This window comes from Myotis myotis, unplaced genomic scaffold (assembly GCF_014108235.1).
Source record: "Myotis myotis isolate mMyoMyo1 unplaced genomic scaffold, mMyoMyo1.p scaffold_m19_p_9, whole genome shotgun sequence".
Classification (NCBI taxonomy): domain Eukaryota; kingdom Metazoa; phylum Chordata; class Mammalia; order Chiroptera; family Vespertilionidae; genus Myotis; species Myotis myotis.
Genome location: NW_023416401.1, coordinates 1,771,915 through 1,789,571, shown reverse-complemented (window position 1 = coordinate 1,789,571; position 17,657 = coordinate 1,771,915). Strand labels below are relative to the sequence as shown.

The window sequence follows — 17,657 nt, the reverse complement described above, 5'->3', positions numbered from 1 at the left end:
GATGTCATCATATTCTATCTCACCAGGCATTTGGGGTAAAAAAAAAAAAAAAATAGAGCCAGTTTCCTCTTTAAATGTCCTCAATGAAGCAGTAAAAATTCATTTGACTAAATATAAACCCTTCAGTAGACATCTTTTTAATATTGTGTGTTAAGTAATGTGAGCCACACAGAACATTCTGCTACAGACCAAATCAAGATGCTCAAGGAAGAGCAGCCTGTGATGGAGATGCTGTTGAACCAGCATCAGGTAAGACCCTCTCAACATCACAGGGAACTCCCCAGGTACCTATCTGAGGGACATCTATTCCTGTTTACGGATATCAAAGACTCCTCGAGGGTGAGAAGCCACTGACACCAGAGAGAGACAGCTATCCCAAGACACCGACAAAGCTTTATCGTTATGGATTGATACTGGCCTCAGAACCCATTTTGTTTTACTGTTTTTACCTAAAATACTAATGATATGAGTCATAATAATTGTTATACTTATTCTTTGGGTTTTTCTATATAGTCCAGCTATTTCTGACTATTGGACATATATCACTGTTAATATTCTTCTCATGGTTTATGTAAATGTTATACTAGAAGCCATATACAGAAAAATAAAACAGAAGGTAAATAAAACCTCAAATCATGATAGTTCATAGGATAAAAATGATCTAAGACTATTTTCTCACAATGAAGGTCATAAGACCTGACTACCTTCCATTAACCTGCTCTTCCCTTTTTTGGGAAAAATACCCCCTCAACTCAGATCCTATGGTTACAGCACTGCCCCACCCCAATGGTCAGCAAGGCAACACTGATACTGAGGCTTCCCAAAGCTGTGAGACCACACTATCCGACTAAAATTTTGGTCTTCCAGGCATCCTTCCAATTGATTTATGATCAAAAAGGGCAACTACGGACAAAAAGAGGGGGTGTTCTATGGGAAGTAACCTCAAGGGTGATCTGATCATGAAAGCCTAACTGGGCAGCTCATGGGCAGTCATGCCCAGGCCCGAGCTTTAGTGGAAAGTGTGAGCCAGCTCTGTCCAGTGCTCTGGGGCATGTACATAACAAACCTTCGAAACACCAGAGGTGGAACCCGGGAAGGGGTATTAACCCTCAAAAGAGCGCACAATCTTGCCAACTCTCCTGTATCCAACTCCGGCCTTGCTTTTCCCCACTCCCACGTCATCTTCCACGCCCCTCCTTCACTTCAAACGTGGACACAGAGATGCAAAGCTGCTATGCTCAGAGCATTTGGGATCTTGCTTCTCAGTATACATATGTCAGCAGTTTGGTTCAAATAAACTCTTATAAAAATAAAAATCCAAAATTATATTGTTATATTCTCCACATATTTCTTAAACAGTTAATATGCTAATTTCCACATTCATCCGCTTTGCAGCATGTCTGAGCATTTTACCTGAAAGAGGGTAGAAGAAACAATTTGGAGGCTGAGACACGGCATCTTGGCGCTTAGCATAAACCTCAAAGATCATCACATCTACTCTGCTCGTCTCACAGGAGGAAGCTGAGGCATGAGGAAGTGAATTTATTTCCATAGGTCCCCAAGTTTGTTGTTTGGACATACAGAACTGAATTTTACTCTTTAATAGCCCGGCTTTTGGCATTTACAATTCTCACAACTTTTTATTTGACAAAGTCAACCTTCTCTCCAAGTCCCCTTTTGGCTAAGGGAAGAAGACTGACACAGAGAAAGCAGTGTATACTACAATAGACTGGCCTGAGACTTACAATCACCACAAAGCTTTCAAGCAGCAAAAGCAAAGTTTATGTAAAAACCCATTTAAAAGAAACTTCATTTAAAAACAGTTATTTCCCATTTAAAAGACGTTCTATGGATCTTACAGAGCTTGCAAGGCTTCATTGCACTGACTTACCAAAAGTTGTCCCACCAGCTTCTTGACATTCTGCCCCATCTCTGGGGACTGTGATCCACTACATGCTAGTTTTATTAACATCGCCAGAAAGTTCTTACATTTCTTCACATTTTCTAGCATCGCCTAAACATGTAAATAGAAACAAGCACTCAGAAGAGAGTTAAAACTTTTCTGAAGAGCTGCACTGATGGAAGGTGCAGTGAGAGCTTACCGGAGTGAGGTTGGCCTCAGCAGCTGCTGAGTTCCCTGCTTTGAGGGTGGGCTCACTAGAGGGTGCCTGTGATGCTCCCAAACTTGAAGGCTGCAGGGTAGTTACAGTATTCGACGGCTTCACAGGAGTGACTGTGACAACAGTGGTTGGCACAGCCACAGACTGAAATTAAAAGGAGCATATGTTTAGATATGTATCACTGTGATAGGTATCATAGTGGGTGCCACATTTCACTTACCAGACTATACAGATGGACTTGAAATCTTTGCTTTTATGTTATGTAACAGCTACAAAAGCTCTGGACTCTAGTAGATCTGGGATTCAGTCTCACCTACCTTCTTTTCATTGACACCTACTGAGCATTGACCTCAGGCAAGTTCTTTACTCCTGCTAACCCTCTGATTCCTGTCTATAAAAAAAACAAGAATAGCAATGCTACCTACTACTTTAGGGTTCTTTTTGAAATACAGTGCCAAGCACAAAGTCCTCACAAAATATTAATACTTGTCTAAAAAGGATTGGAAATAGTAAGTCTTTATATAGAAATATAGAATTTCCTGTTCTGTAATTCTCTGCTTTTTCATAAGTATAAAGCAGAGAGATTTACTGGCCATTTTATCCTATATAAAACCCTAATATGCAAATTGACCAAACAGTGGAATGACCAGCAGAATGACCGGTCACTATGACACGCACTGACCACCAGGGGGCAGACGCTCAGCACAGGAGTCTGCTCCCCCGAGAGGGAGGTGACCAGTGGCGCCGATGGGGGGGGGGGGGGGCAGGGCCAGCTGGCCAGGGGCCCCACAGATGGTTCTGATGGCCAGCCAGGCCTAAGGACCCTACCCTATATATTGGGAACAGTCTCTTAGATTTAAAAATTAAAACCTGGCAAGGTTACTCTAACACTGAAAAAACAGGATGATGCACTGATAACATTCATGTACTCTGGCTTGCACATGTTGTGGTCAGCCCTGATTCTGACACTTATAACTGTGTGACAAAGCCAATCACTTAACTTCTCTCTGCTTCAGTTTTTCCACCCATAAGATGGGGAAAATGATACTACTCCTCAGAAGGATCAGGTTATGTATTACTTTTTATAATCAGGGCAAAAAAATGTAGCTGCCCGTACAACAGCAAGATGCCTTTCACCTGTGTGAAAAGTATGGTCACTGGTGCGTGCAGCGTCCCAGATTGTGAGAGAGACAGCTGACTGCCGGTTTAGGCCCGACACCCCCCAAGGGGTCCCAGATTGTGAGAGGATGCAGGCCGAGCTGAGGGGACGAATTTCGTGCACTGGGCCTCTAGTATTTAGGTAAGCTGCTTTTATGTAGACCATAAGAGTAAGAAGCATTACAAATATTATGAAAATGATATCTTATTTTCACACTGAAAAGAATTTCAGTTGCTTCTTCTACCCTCCACTGAAATGAGGTGTGATTATAGCACCATCTGCAGGATAAAAAGTTTCATACAAGAAATCAAAGTCAGGTTGTAATTTAGAAAACTATATTGAGATAAAGCAACAAACTTATTTTAAGGATAGTCACTAAAAGTTACAGAATATGAGTAAAGTTTGAGGGTAGAGAGAGAATAATATTTACAATTCACACATAAAACTGAACACTGCACCTTCATTCTAGTTTAAATGCTTGTCTTCTATCTGCATACAGCACCCGCTTCTGGACACTTGGAGACATGGCAATTTGATGCATTTGTGTTAATTTAAAATATTCAAGTAAAGTTGATATTCTAAGAATCTACACCAGTGATGGCGAACCTTTTGAGCTCGGCGTGTCAGCATTTTGAAAAACCCTAACTTAACTCTGGTGCCGTGTCACATATAGGAATTTTTTGATCTTTGCAACCATAGTAAAACAAAGACTTATATTTTTGATATTTATTTTATATATTTAAATGCCATTTAACAAAGAAAAATCAACCCAAAAAATGAGTTCGCGTGTCAGAGGTGTCATAGGTTCGCCATCACTGATCTACACCATGTTTATCTTGTGTTTCCCATACCTCCAACAGTTACCAGTTTGATACATGTCATCATACATCACTAAATTGCTCTCTTCAGTGTCACACAGCCAGCAACTTATACATCTGGCAGAAAATCCTATATAATAGCCCTGACCGGTTTGGCTCAGTGGATAGAGCATCAGCCTGCAGACTGAGGGATCCCAGGTTCGATTCCAGTCAAGGGCATGCACCTTGGTTGCGGGCACATACCCAGTAGGGGGTGTGCTGGAGGCAGCTGATTAATGTTTCTCTCTCATCAATGTTTCTCTCTATTCCTCTCCTTTCCTCTCTGTAAAAAATCAATAAAATATATATATATTTTAAAATCCTACATAATAAAAGCCTAATATGCAAATTGTCCCCTCAACCGGGAGTTCAACCAGGGGGCGGGGCCGGCTGGCCAACCGCCCATGGCCCCTTCCCCCGGCCGGGCCGGGCCGGCCCGGCCTTATCGGTCCTGACCCCACCCGTGCAGGAATTCGTGCTCCGGGCCTCCAGCAGCTAAATAATAAAGAAATACGGAAGAATAACAGGGCACACATAGCCACCCATCTGTCACACTTACTTGTACTAAGGAAGGCTTTGTAACAGTGGTTACCACAGTAGCTCCCATTTGTGCCAATGGTTTAACAGGTGCCACAGCCACTTTCTTGATTAACTGTGAATTAGAATTCTGGAGGTTGGAGAGATAATACAGAGTCATCAGCATTAGTAATTTAAAATTAATCAGGCCCTAGCTGGTTTGGCTCAATGGATAGAGCGTTAGTCTGCGGACTGAAGGGTCCCAGGTTCAATTCCAGTCAAGGGCACATGCCTGGGTTGCAGGCTTGTTCCCCATTAGGGGACGTGCAAGAGGCAGCCAATCAATGATTCTCTCTCATCACTGATGTTTCTATCTCTCTTTCCCTCTCCCTTCTCTCTGAAATCAATAAAGATATCTTTTTAAAAAAAAAATTAAAAAAAAAATCAATCAGTACTGGGGCAAATATAAAAACACTTTACCATAGCAGACTTCTTCGTTGTACTTAGCTTTCTAACTTTATAAATGCTATGCACATTCTCTACTATGAACTTAACTGGTCAATCGACCAGTTGATATTTCATATACCTAAGGAGGCAAGTGATTTAACAAATAAGTATCAAATTACTTCAGGATAAATTTCCAAACTCGACAGTATGGCGTATATAGAAAACGTGGATTCTTATTTGCTATCATTGATAGAAAAAAATCTTGCTAATCTATCTTCTCAACCCACTGCAGTTAGATACAGCAAACTGGAAAGGGAAGGAGTAGCTATCACTGGCAGATACAGTTAACAGAGAAAAGGACTGGTTGAAAACCCAGAATCAAATTAGAAGAGAAAAAAAATGGGGGTGGGGGAGATGTAAATTGGCAGAGAATAGTATTACCACAGAAAACAGTGCAATCTTTCTTTCGCATGAACCTGACTCACCAAGAAAATGCTATACTATATTCAGCATTTTCTATTTAATCAAAGATGCCCATAAGTATGTGTATATGTATATTTTAACTCAGGCACACAAAGTAAGCTGCAGGTACCCAGAAAGATCATCATGTATGTAAAATAAATCGGTTCTGTACAACACCAAGGTGATAAAATACTGCATTAAAGTTCTGAATTTCTTAAAGGTAATTTCTATAAGCTACGGATAAAAGTGAATACTAAACTGTAGCCTTAATATTTTGCTATAAATTAAAATTGAAGCAGAATGGCTTTCTTTCCTTTAAAGATACAAACAGCCCTTTGAACAGTCCCTTAAGGACTACAAAATCTTTGAGTATGAAGACTGAATTTTTATTGTTTTAGCAATCAGCAAATGACAAAACCAAGATACCTGATAAATTAAAGAAAATGAAAAAAGAAAAAAAGAGTTAAGGTACGTTACCGGCATTGCACAGATTTTGACTGTTTGAGGATTCGTTGGTAGCGCCGGCCTTGAAATTATGGTACTTGTAGTCTCGGCTCTTGTTACAGGTTGCTGAGGAGATACCAACATCAACTGACCACTGTTACTTTTGATCAAAACTGTTCCTATATTGAAAAAGAAAAAAAAATTTGATGTAGCTGATAAATGAAGCATAATCATCAGCTATTTCTTCTCCTATTTCTTTCAGTAATGTAAATGGTCTGAAAAAGTGATTAGTACATACTGAATTCCATATCTACTAGTCTCTATATATAAAAACCTAAGCAACCAGAATGCTGGAACAACAACCGGAACAACCAATCGCTATGACACACACTGACCACCAGGGGGCAGATGCTCAACACAGGAGCTGCCCCCTGGTGGTCAGTGCACTCCCACAGCCAACCTCCTGCAGCCGGCCAACCTCCCCTGGTCCCTCCCCACAGCCAGTCAACCTCCTGTGGTCCCTCCCTCCTCCCCACCCTGCTGTCCGGCAGGCCCAGGCCGGCGGTAGGAAGGCCCCAATTGGCCCTGGTCACTGGCCAGGCCTAGGGACCCAACCCGTGCACAAATTTTGTGCACCGGGCCTCTAGTTATATAAAATATAAAAATGTTTTTACTCAAACCTACTTAAAAGTCTAAGTATATGGCTGAAACCTTTCTGGAGGAGGCAAATACTTTTTTCTTCATGACATGAAACTATAAAGCTACAGTGAGTAAGATGCCATGAGTAAGAAGGCATGGTAAGACTATACAAACTGACTAATGGAACAAAACAGAGAAGCCCAGAACGGACTCATACAGTTATGTAATGTCAAATTTTCCTAAGAGGCCCTGCAGATCAGTGAGGAAAAGAGAGACCGACTATTCAATAAACAGGACTAGGTCCATGCGCTATCTACATGGAAAAGACGGAAAGCTTCACACCATCCACAAAAACCACTCAAGGGTAAAAAAGGAAAACCTTTTAAACTCTTAATGTAGAAAATTATCATTCTTAACTTGGACTAAGAATTTAATTATATAATGTTTGATACATCTGACTATATCAAAAGAGCTTTTGTTTAGCAAAAGGCCACCAGTAAAAAGACAAACCACAAGATGAGAGAAATTTTTAGTTCACATATATTAAAAGGACGAATGTCCAAAATAACAGGTGCCAATGACAGGGAAAGGTAAATTAAGACCACAGTGAGATATCAACTTATATTTACCAGATAGGCAAAAATTAAGAAGTCTAAAAGCATTTGCTCATTTCATGTCTCTGTCATATTTTTGGTAATTCTCGTGATATTTCAAAAATTTTCATGATTATATTTATTATGATGCTCTGTAATCAGGATTCTTTAATTTCCTGTAACTGTTTTGGGGTGCCACAACAATGCCCATATAAGATAGCAAACTCAATAAATGCCGTATGCTCTAACTACTCCACTAACTGGCAAGCAATTTCCCCATCTCTATCCCTTTCCCCAAGACACAACAATATTGAAATTAATAGTTATTAATATTAACCCTACAATGGTCTCTCACTGTTCAAGTGAAAGGAAGAATCCCTCATCTCTCATTTTAAATCAAAAGCTAGAAATGATTAAGAGAAAGGCAGGTCAAAAGCTGAGACAAGCTGAAAGTTAGGCTTTGTGCACCAAACAGTTAATAATGCAAAGGAAACACCCTTGAAGAAAATTAAAAATACTACTCCAGTGAACACATGAATCATAAGAAAGAAGAAAGTTTTAGTGGTCTGGGTATTAGGTCAAACCAGTCACACCATTCTCTTTAGCTGAAACCTAATCCAGAGGAAGGCCCTAACCCTTTTCAATTCTACAAAAGCCGACAGAAGTGAGGAAGCTGCAGACAAAGTCCGAAGCGAGCTGAGGTTGGTTCCTGAGGCTTACAAAAAGGAGCGGTCTCCATAAAAACGGAGAAGAGATCTAGCTAAGACAATTAATGAAGGCGATTCAGGTGAAACAGGTGTGCAATGTCGACACAACGGCCTTACTTTGAAAGATGCCATGTAGGACTTTCACAGCTGGACAGAAGTTAATGCCTGGTTTCAACTCTTCCAAGGACAGCTTGTCTCCCTTCTTAGGGGCGAATGCCGCTAGTGACTTTATGATGAAGCCAATGCTACTCATTTACCATTCCAAACAACCTAGGGCCCTTAAGAATTACGCTAAATCCACTCTGCAGAACAAGAAGCCTGGATGACAGCACAAGTGTTTAAACACGGCTTACTGAATACATTGAACCAACTCTTGAAACCTACTTCTCAGAAAAGACTCCTTTCAAAAGAATTACTGCTCATTGACAACACTCCTGGTCACCCAAGAGCCCTGGGGAGATGCACAATGAGATTAATGTTGTTTTTGTGCCTGCTAACCCAACTTCCCTTCTGTAGCCCAGGGATCGAGGAGTAATTTCAACTTTCAAGTCTTACTATTTAGTAAAGAAATGTAGTTTGTAAGGCTATAGCTGCCATAGATAGTGATTCCTCCAACAGAGTAAATTGCAAATCTCCTGGAAAGGATTCCCCACCAACAACACTCTCCCCCACACCCTCACCAGAGCTGTCTGCCCATTCTCTCTGAGTCTGTCTCAATTTTGATTAAGTTCAATTAGATTCCACACGAGCAAAATCATATGGTATCTGTCGTTCTCCGACTAGCTGGTTTCACTTAGCATACTGTTCTCCATGTCCATCCATGCTTCCACAAAGGGTAAGATTGTCTTCCTTTTTATGGCGAGTAGTATCTACTCCATGTGTAAGTGGAGCACGGTTATGTTATCCACTCATGTACTGAGGGGCTCTGGCTGCTTCCAGTCCTGCTCTGGTAAATAACCGGCCCAGTGTGGCCCCCGCTGTCAGTCCTTGGTTACAAGGCTTCTCTCCAGCTGCTTATTCAGGATGGTTTTTCTAGACGTTAGTTGTAATTCAGGTTGGTCCTGGGAGGAGGTGAATGTAGCTTCCATCTAGTCTGCTGCCATCTTGGATCTTCCCATATTTACATATTATTTAAACCAGTTCTGATCATAGAGGAAATTCTAAAGAGAAATCAAATACTTAAAGTATATCATCAAATCTCATTTCTCCAACGTCGCCCATCTCCAACAATTCAGTTCTCAACCAAGTTGTTCACAGAAAAAATGTGTCAGTTGTCAACCAAAACTTCAGTTTTCGACCAGACAACCCTTTCATGCTTATACCTCAACATGACAAAAAGCATCTCTCAGGCAACAAAGGAGAAAATGCTTTTGTTGCTGGTGAAATCAGGATTAACACAAATTAAAACATAAAGAGGCCATTACGAGTGCTAATGTTGCTTAGGCTGCGAAGATGCTCACCAAACAACAATCGCAGGGAACTGAATAGGTAGAAAAACTGTTGTTGACTGGAGTTGGATAAACTAAAAGCAATTCAGCCAATGCTGTCGGTGGAGGCAGTGAGATATGAAAATTTTGTTTAAGGCTAGTGGGGGTTAGTTTGATACATTTAAGAAGTGTTTCTTTATAGATTAAACAGCACATTAGACATGTGCATGTATATGAGAAAGGCTAAAACAGGGAAGTATTATGGGGGGAAAAATAATTCAGTCTTCAAACAAATCGCCTTCTGGAACGAACGAATGAAGGTCGAAAACCCAGGTCCCACTATACTACCCCCTTAAAGTATAAGACTACTATATAATTAAGGAAAGCATCCTTGAGTCATTAAGTGCTAATGCTCCGTATGTAAAAGAAATGGTACAAGAATCATAACCTTGCAAAAACATTAGTGTCTCCATTTCATTCAGCTCTTGGTTACCTTCTTCTGCACGGATGAGAACACAAGGTCAGCAAGAATCCCCACCAGCTGCCCCCAGAAGCCCCGCCCACCCCCTCTGGAGCTGACCACCACTAAAGGCAATTCATCTCCTCCCAGGAGCGCTTCTTCAGGCCACAGCATACAGGTGTTGGGGCCACGCCCTTAGGCTGGGGCCCTGGCTTGCTGCTACCTAGCGCTGGCAAGTTCAGTGTATAAGATTAGGCTCTAAAACTCTATAAATCACCTTTATCCCTGATACGCAATGAGACATAACTGTACGCACACACCAAGTGGCAAGCACAGTGTTGTGGAGAGAGGACAGCAAAACAGATCTGGATTCAAAATTCTCCCCGACACCTATGAGTTTTGCACGGGGCAAATTACCCTTAGGGAATGGTTACTTGCTACCTATTATGACCAACACATAAAAGAATATAAATAAATAATGCATAGAGAGTGCCTAGCCTCCCTAGGTGACCAGTACACGCTCAATCAGTGATCAGTTCCCACTTACCAAGTTTTCCCTCTTGAAAGTTCTCCCATTTCCATACTTTTTAAAATTGCGTCTAAACAAACTTCACTGACTACACGGCCGTTTAGCTTTGGGAGGCGATTTCATTCAAACACAGCCTGGCCTCTTCCTAAGAATGCATGCAGGATCACTGGAGCTAGAAGGAGCTGTACCCCGTGACGCACACAGCTTAACTAGTGCACGTCCCCGCGCCCCAGACAAAACAAGCAGAACTCGATCAGAAGTGAAGAGCATCATCTTTCCACAACGGTCACCACCGAGCAGAACCCTGGCGACAAGAGAGACCCCATCGTTTCGCTGGGAGGTGCTGACACCCTTGAAGTCAAATGCTTGGACTTCTTTGCCACCTTGGCCTGTCAGAGTCCCCATTCCGCTGAGCAAAATTCACAGAGGCGTTCACTGCAAAGAATGGGAAGTGAGCTGCCCCCACCCCGAAATTCCAAGAGCTTTTCCGCTGAGGAAAGCAGGTAAACGCTCAGGTACCCTTTGTCGGATTTACAGGTAACTGATCAGAGCAAAACCTTTGCACAAACCATGGGAAGCAGCGCCACAGAGCAGCCGGGGGTGAAGGCACATCGCCTCTCCCGCAGCGCACGCTCCGCAGCCAGACCCGGCGCGGCTCTGAGGGAAAGTGGGGGAACCGCACCTCCCGGACCCGCACACCAGCGTCATCACCCCCGGCGCCCGGGAGCAGGACACTCAGTGCCCGGGAGCACGACGCTCGGTGCCCGGGGCCCCGGAGTCACCGCGGGCGGGGGACCCACCCACCCCGGGCCCCGACCTACCCGGGGGCAGCTGGAGGCTGGCGGGCAGCTGCAGGGTCGTGGTGGCCGGGGCTTTCACGGTGACCAGCTGAGCCGCGGGCAGCGCGCTGACAGGAGCCACCTTGGCCGCCAGGGTCCCCACGGAGTTCGGGGGCCGCGCGGGCTCCACGCGGACGTGGACGGGAACCTTCGTCACGGCGCCCGGGGCCACGGAAGTGCTCTCCGCCCGGACCGGCCGCGCCCCGGCCGGCGGCCCCGTCAAGGTCCCCGAGGAGTTCATGCCGGCGCGGGGCGCGGGGCCGGCCGGTTCCGAAAGGCCCGCGGGCATCGCGGGGGCTCAGCGGCCGCTGCGGCGCCGCCGGTCCGGGAGCGCGGGCGGGCGGAGGCGGGTCCCGCGGCGGCCGGCTCCGGGGAGGCTCCGGCGCCACAGCATCTCCCGGGAGCGGCGCGCGAGCCACTGACGGGCGCGGCTGGGACGCGGGGCACTCGCGCCGGGCGCTGCCTGCGGCCGCTCCCTCCTCGGCGTCCGCACGTGCGACGGCTCCGCCCGGCGCCTCCGCCTCGGTCCCGCCGCAGAGCCCGGCGGCGCGGCTCCCGAAGGGCGTCCGCGAGGCGCTCGCCGCCCGGCCTCACTCCCGCCACAAGTTTCAAACCCGCCTACGCGAGCGACCCCGGCCCCGCCGCACGCTCCGCGCAGGCCCCGCCGCACGCTCCGCGCAGCCCCCGCGCGCCCGCGCCGGCCCTGTTTATATAGCCACGCGGAGGCTCCGCGCACGCGCACCGTCCCCGCCCCGCCGCCCCGGGCTTTCCCGGAATCCGGACGCATGATTGGCCGCGGACTGGAATCGCGCTCGTGACGTCACTAGGGGCGGCGCCAGGGGCGTTAGCACCTACCCCAGGATCCAGAGGGAGGCGGGGCGAGCGGGCGGAGGGCCAGCGCGTGGGCGGGGCCAGCGCATGGGCGGGGCCTGCCGCGTTGGAAGCGGCGGCCCGGCGGCGTGGTCCTTGAAGAGCCGGCAGGAGGCCGCCCGCGCTGCTGCTTCCTCAGCCAGTTGGTGGAGGGCGGGTGGGAAAACGGGAGCTCAGCAGCGAAAACCGTCGCGCTTCCTCAGGGTTTTCCTGAGGGCTCGGCGCTAAGGCCGCAGCTAAAATTAGCATTACAATCGACACTGAGGACGTCTTAAACGTCCTTCCCTTTCACATGTTTAAGAACGCTGCAGGTCCAGGATCCGCCTATTTTCAGGTAATTGTGCAGTTGGGCGGCCCCCCGGGGGAAGCCCTTCCCTCCGCGCGGCTCTGGAGGCCGCACCACCTCCCGTCTCCAGGGAGCGGGGACGGTGTCGGTGGGCTGGGCCTCAGGTGCGACCCCAGACCGTCCGGATGAGAGCGCTTGCTGAGGGCATCGGTGACGGGCCCGGTGGACTTCCACGGAGAAGCGCTCTCGATTGCAGGCTCTCGGAGTCACGCGCCGCGTTGACGGGAGCTGACCTGGACCGGACGGGCTTTGCGCAGACAGGCGACCTGGCGTCCGGCTTCCAGCCCTCCCGCCGGGCACCGCCCGCCGGCCCAGGCGCACTCCGCCCGCACGGGCCGCTGTCCCCACGTCCAGCCCAAACCCAGAGCCGACCCCGCGAGCGGACCCACCGCACCCTCCACCCATGCAGCCTCCGACGAGCACGCACCTTCTGGGACACTCCTCGGTGGGGGGGGGGGGGGGACTAAATCAACCGAGCACCCGAGTGCTGGCCCCTGAGTGATACATTCCTTGTCCCCCCCCGCCCCTCGCCTGACTGATGGGAAACTGCATTTAAAGAGTGGTTTGTCCAGCGCGTCGGATTCTAACCCGCCGGCATGTCACAGGACCCCTGGCCGCTGCGCCGCCAACGCGCCTCGTCACACCGCGCACGGCCTCCGGCAAAGCGCCTCGCGCAGACCAGGTGCTCGGTAAACGCGAGCTTCTAAGTGCGGGGGTTAAACCGAGCCGGGCCACAGCTCAGGGAATCGGCCGGAACCCGGCATGCCTCCGCCAGCTGGGCGAGCCGTTTCGCGCTGGCGGCTTTCTCTCCGGGGCGGAGGGAGTTCAGTAAGTATCTGTGGGAAGAAGACCAAGTGCCCAGCTTCCATTAGACCACCACCCTCCACGCACCCACTTTACACCGGTGTGTACATAACCTCAAGCAAGCTACGGCGGGGCTTGGCAGAGAACGAACGCTTTTTCTTTAAGGTGGCCTAGCGTATTTTTCTTATACTATCTGGTTGCTTTGTAACTTTGATTCACTGATGGAATTTTAACTTTCCAGTTGCAAAGAATATGCTCCCTACTCGGCCCGAAAACGACTGTCCTGAATTTGGAGTTCAGTAATAATTATGTTTACCACATTTCCTTCCTGTGGAAACATACTAATAAAGCAGGATGTGTAGGACGGCAACATGCATTTTACCCCTCTATGTAAGAAAAGAAAAAATGGCCAAAACCGGTGTGGCTCAGTGGATGGAGCGTCAGCCTGCGGACTGAAGGGTCCCGGGTTCGATTCCGGTCGAGGGCATGTACCTGGGTTGCGGGCACATCCCCAGTGGGGAGTGTGCAGGAGGCAGCTGATCGATGTTTCTAACTCTCTATCTCTCTCCCTTCCTCTCTGTAAAAAATCAATATATTTAAAAAAAAAAAAAGAAAAAATGGAGATGATTACAACTTGATTTTACTGTTTATCTGTTAAAATATTGGTAAAATTAAAGATATTGGAAAAATACTTATCCATTTACCTTCTATCCTAGTCCACTTGAGCTGCTGTAACAAAATACCATAGCCCGGGTGGCGTCTAAACAGCAGAAATTAAACTCACAGTTTTGGAGGCCGGGAGTCAGATCGGGGCTCGGCGTGGCCAGGTGAGGGTCTTGCAGGTGAGGACTTCTCCCGGGGAAGAGGGGGGAGGGGTCTCTCTGGAGCCTTTTAAAAGGCACTGATTCTATTTACCAGAGCTCCTCCCTCGAGGTTTAAGCGCCTCCCAAAGGCCCCACCTCCTAATACTAAGGCCTTTGGGAATTGGGATTTGAATATTGAATGGGGGCGGGGAGACACAGGCATTCAGACAAAGCACCCTTAAAAGGAAGGAGTGCATCATTAATTGTCCAAGTATTCTGCTCGTCCATTCAGGTAATGAGGAAGCACTGTGAACAAGCACAAAAGTTACCCTTCCAACATGTCACTATTTTACACACACACACACACACACACACACACACGAACACAATTTAACTTGCGCAAAACCAAAGGCTAAGAGTAGACAATGCAAATTATTTTTATTATCCTTACGATTTTTCAAGTGCCTACAGTCTCTTTGGAAAATAAATAAAAGCTTACTACTCTGCAGAATTTAAAGAGGAAGCCCTGTTTACCTGTGCAATGAGACTCGCTGAAGAATCTGCCTGAGAAGACATAACTGTTTGGCTAAGATAGCCATGGCCTCACCTTCAGAATAATCCAGAACCAAATGCCTTCAAGTTTTGTGCCCGAATCTGCCCGCTGTCTGTGCTTTTGCATCAGAGCATCTGAGGTTTTCTGCAGCAGAACACACTCCCACGGCACCACTCTGCCGTTTCTCTGCTCAAGGAATGCAGCTTAAACCTATAAAAAGTTTTGACTTTACTAATGAATTCCATTTTTAAATGTTAACATTTTTACCTTTTTATAAAAAAAATCTTCATCCAGGCATATGTCTATTGATATTTAGAGAGAGGAAGGGACAGAGAGCAAGAGAAACATGGATCTGTTACCTCAGATACATGCCCCGCCCAGGGACCCAACCTGCAACCTATTTGTTTTTATTGTTGATAGTATTACAGAGACCCATCCCTGTGCCCACCACCGCAGCCTTGAGGCCCACAGTTCCTTTCAAGGTGCACAAATTTGTGCACTGGGCCCCTCGTCTTCATAATAAAATATTACAAGTTTTTTCCTTAAAAATATGTATTCTTAGAAACATTAATGTAAGTACAGCTAGGTACTCCCTAATTCTTCCTCATAGCACCCCAGAAACCTCCCTGAACTTCATGAAGCTGGGCAAATACATTAGCCGGCTAAGCTAGGCCAAGAAGAAGCTTGCTACAAATGCTGCCTTAACCTAGGATGATGGGCCATTTTCTAAAAGTGTGGGCACGCACGTACAGCGCAATTGAAACTTCGTGGCCAATGCACAGAAGTTGGTATTTTGTGGAAGAGCCACATTCAAGGGGCCAGAGCCGCATGTGGCTCGCAAGCCACAGTTTGCCGACCATTGCACTAGGGGCCCAGTGCACAAATTCATGCACCTTGAAAGGAACTATAGTGCCCTAACCGGTTTGGTTCAGTGGATAGAGCATCGGCCTGGGGACTGAAAGGTCCCAGGTTCGATCCCAGTCAAGGGCATGTACCTTGGTTGCAAGCACATTCCCAGTAGGAGGTGTGCAGGAGGCAGCTAATCGATGTTTCTCTCTCATCGATGTTTCTAACTCTCTATCCCTCTCACTTCCTCTCTGTAAAAAATCAATAAAATATATTTTTTTAAAAAAAGGAACTGTAGTAAGCTTCTTCTTGGCCTAGCTTAGCTGGCTAATGTATTTGCCCGGTTAACGTATTTACCCATCCTCCATGCCCCCGCCTGGCCCTTCCCACCGCCGCAGCTCCCACGCACTGAAGGCACCGACCCCGCTCACATCTGCTGACAGTGCAGAGCGATTGGGGCTGGGGCTGGCGCCAGCAGCGGGTTCGAGTGGGGCTGGCAGCATCAGTGGGTGCGAGCAGCGGCTGCTGCCCTGATCGCCCCTCAGGAGCAGGGGGAGGTGGAGAAGCTGTGAGGGGCGATCAGAGCCAGCAGCCGCCTCTCACACCAGCCAACGGTGCCAAGCAATCAGGGCTGTTGCCGGGCACCAGCAGTGGGTGTGAGTGGCAGCTCTGGCGCCAGCAGCAGGTGTGAGTGGGGCTGGCATTGGCAGCAGGTGCGAGTGCCGGGGGGACCGCGGTGCGCTGGAGCAAAGAATTTTCAGTAACCACCAGAGGCTCGCCCCGATGACCGTGACTGGTGCCCTGCCTTGGCCTGGCGCCCCTGCTCAACTGCTCCACCATCCCACCACGGCCAACGCCCACCATGTTCCATGCACTCCCCCTGGTCGTCAGCACACATAGCAACCGGTTATTCAGTTGTTAGGTTGTCCCGCCGTTCAGTATATTTGTACATTAGCCTTTTATTATATAGGATATGTACATATGCATATAGATGGTATTCACAGCATACAGATGGTATTTTTAGTGCCTTTGGCCTCAATATGATCATGGAGAAAGGGAATTTAAATGGAGAAGAGGCCTGAGTCCTAATCTAACCCATATCCCTCACTGTTTCTAGATTGATCTTTCTAAAGTGCTAATCTATTTATGTAACTCTCCCACTTACAACTTTTTAACACCCTCCCATTATCCACCAGAAAAAAACTAAAATAGCTATTATGACATATAAAGTTCATTACAATTTGGTACCTGCTAATTTGCCCAAACAATCTTACTCAGGAGGCACCTTCCATTGGCATTATAGATAACTACAGGAATTTCACAAATATCCTATACTCTCAACTTCGTCCTTTTCATACACTGTTTTACCTCCCTTCAAAGTCCTTTCCCATCTGAAACTCATGGTTTACCTGGTCAATTTCTTTTGGGCATTCAAAAGGCAATAACCTGCCCGACCAGCGTGGCTCAGTGGTTGAGCGTCAACCTATGAACCAGGAGGTCATGGTTCGATTCCCAGTCAGGGCACATGCCTGGGTTGTGGGCTCCATCCCCAGTAGGGGGTGTGCAGGAGGCAATCAATGATTCTCTCTCATCATTGATGTTTCTATCTCTTTCTCCCTTTCCCTTCCTCTCTAAAATCAATAAAAATATATATTAAAACAAAAAGCAACCCTAGCTGGTTTGGCTCAGTGGATAGACATGGCCCTCAGAGCATTGATTCCGGGCAAGGGCATGTACCTCAGTTGCAGGCTCCATCCTGGCCCTGGTCAGGGCCCATGCGGGAGGCAACCAATTGATGTGTTGCTCTCACTTTCGCGTTTCTCCCTCTCTGTCTCTTCCACTCTCTCTAAAAATAAATGGAAAAATATCCTCGGGTGAGGATGAATAAAATGATGTTTTATGAAGACAGGGATTTTTTTTTGTTGTGGTTCAGTGCTATATCCCTACAGCCTGGAGCAGTGCCTGGCTCCTGGTGGGTGTTTAATAAATTGTTTGGACCGAATAAATGTGTAGAGCATGAGTTTTTGTAGTATTATTGTATTGATTAGATATAATTTCCATAAAAAATGTTGCATAAAAATGGTATGCTTCCTGGTCTTGTTCTTGTCTTTTAATATTTTTTTTAAAATATATTTTATTGACTTTTTACAGAGAGGAAGGGAGAGGGATAGAGAGTCAGAAACATCGATCAGCTGCCTCCTGCACACCCCCCACTGGGGATGTGCCCGCAACCGAG

The 17,657-nt window shown here is 46.9% G+C and overlaps 1 protein-coding gene across 2 annotated transcripts in view; it reads right to left on the bottom strand.

Annotated features, from left to right (window-relative positions):
* The window catches only part of TAF4B (TATA-box binding protein associated factor 4b), a 58,402-nt gene extending 46,524 nt beyond the window's left edge, over positions 1 to 11,878 (bottom strand). For both annotated transcript variants that reach the window (XM_036322292.1, XM_036322293.1), the window contains exons 1-5: positions 11,182 to 11,878; positions 6,039 to 6,184; positions 4,696 to 4,803; positions 2,103 to 2,264; positions 1,892 to 2,014 (exon numbers count right to left, since the gene is read on the bottom strand). In XM_036322292.1, coding sequence (XP_036178185.1) covers positions 1,892 to 2,014; positions 2,103 to 2,264; positions 4,696 to 4,803; positions 6,039 to 6,184; positions 11,182 to 11,488 — 846 coding nt within the window. In that variant the 5' untranslated portion in view covers positions 11,489 to 11,878. The remainder of the gene's footprint in view (positions 1 to 1,891; positions 2,015 to 2,102; positions 2,265 to 4,695; positions 4,804 to 6,038; positions 6,185 to 11,181) is intronic.
* Between the last annotated feature and the right edge of the window lie 5,779 nt (positions 11,879 to 17,657).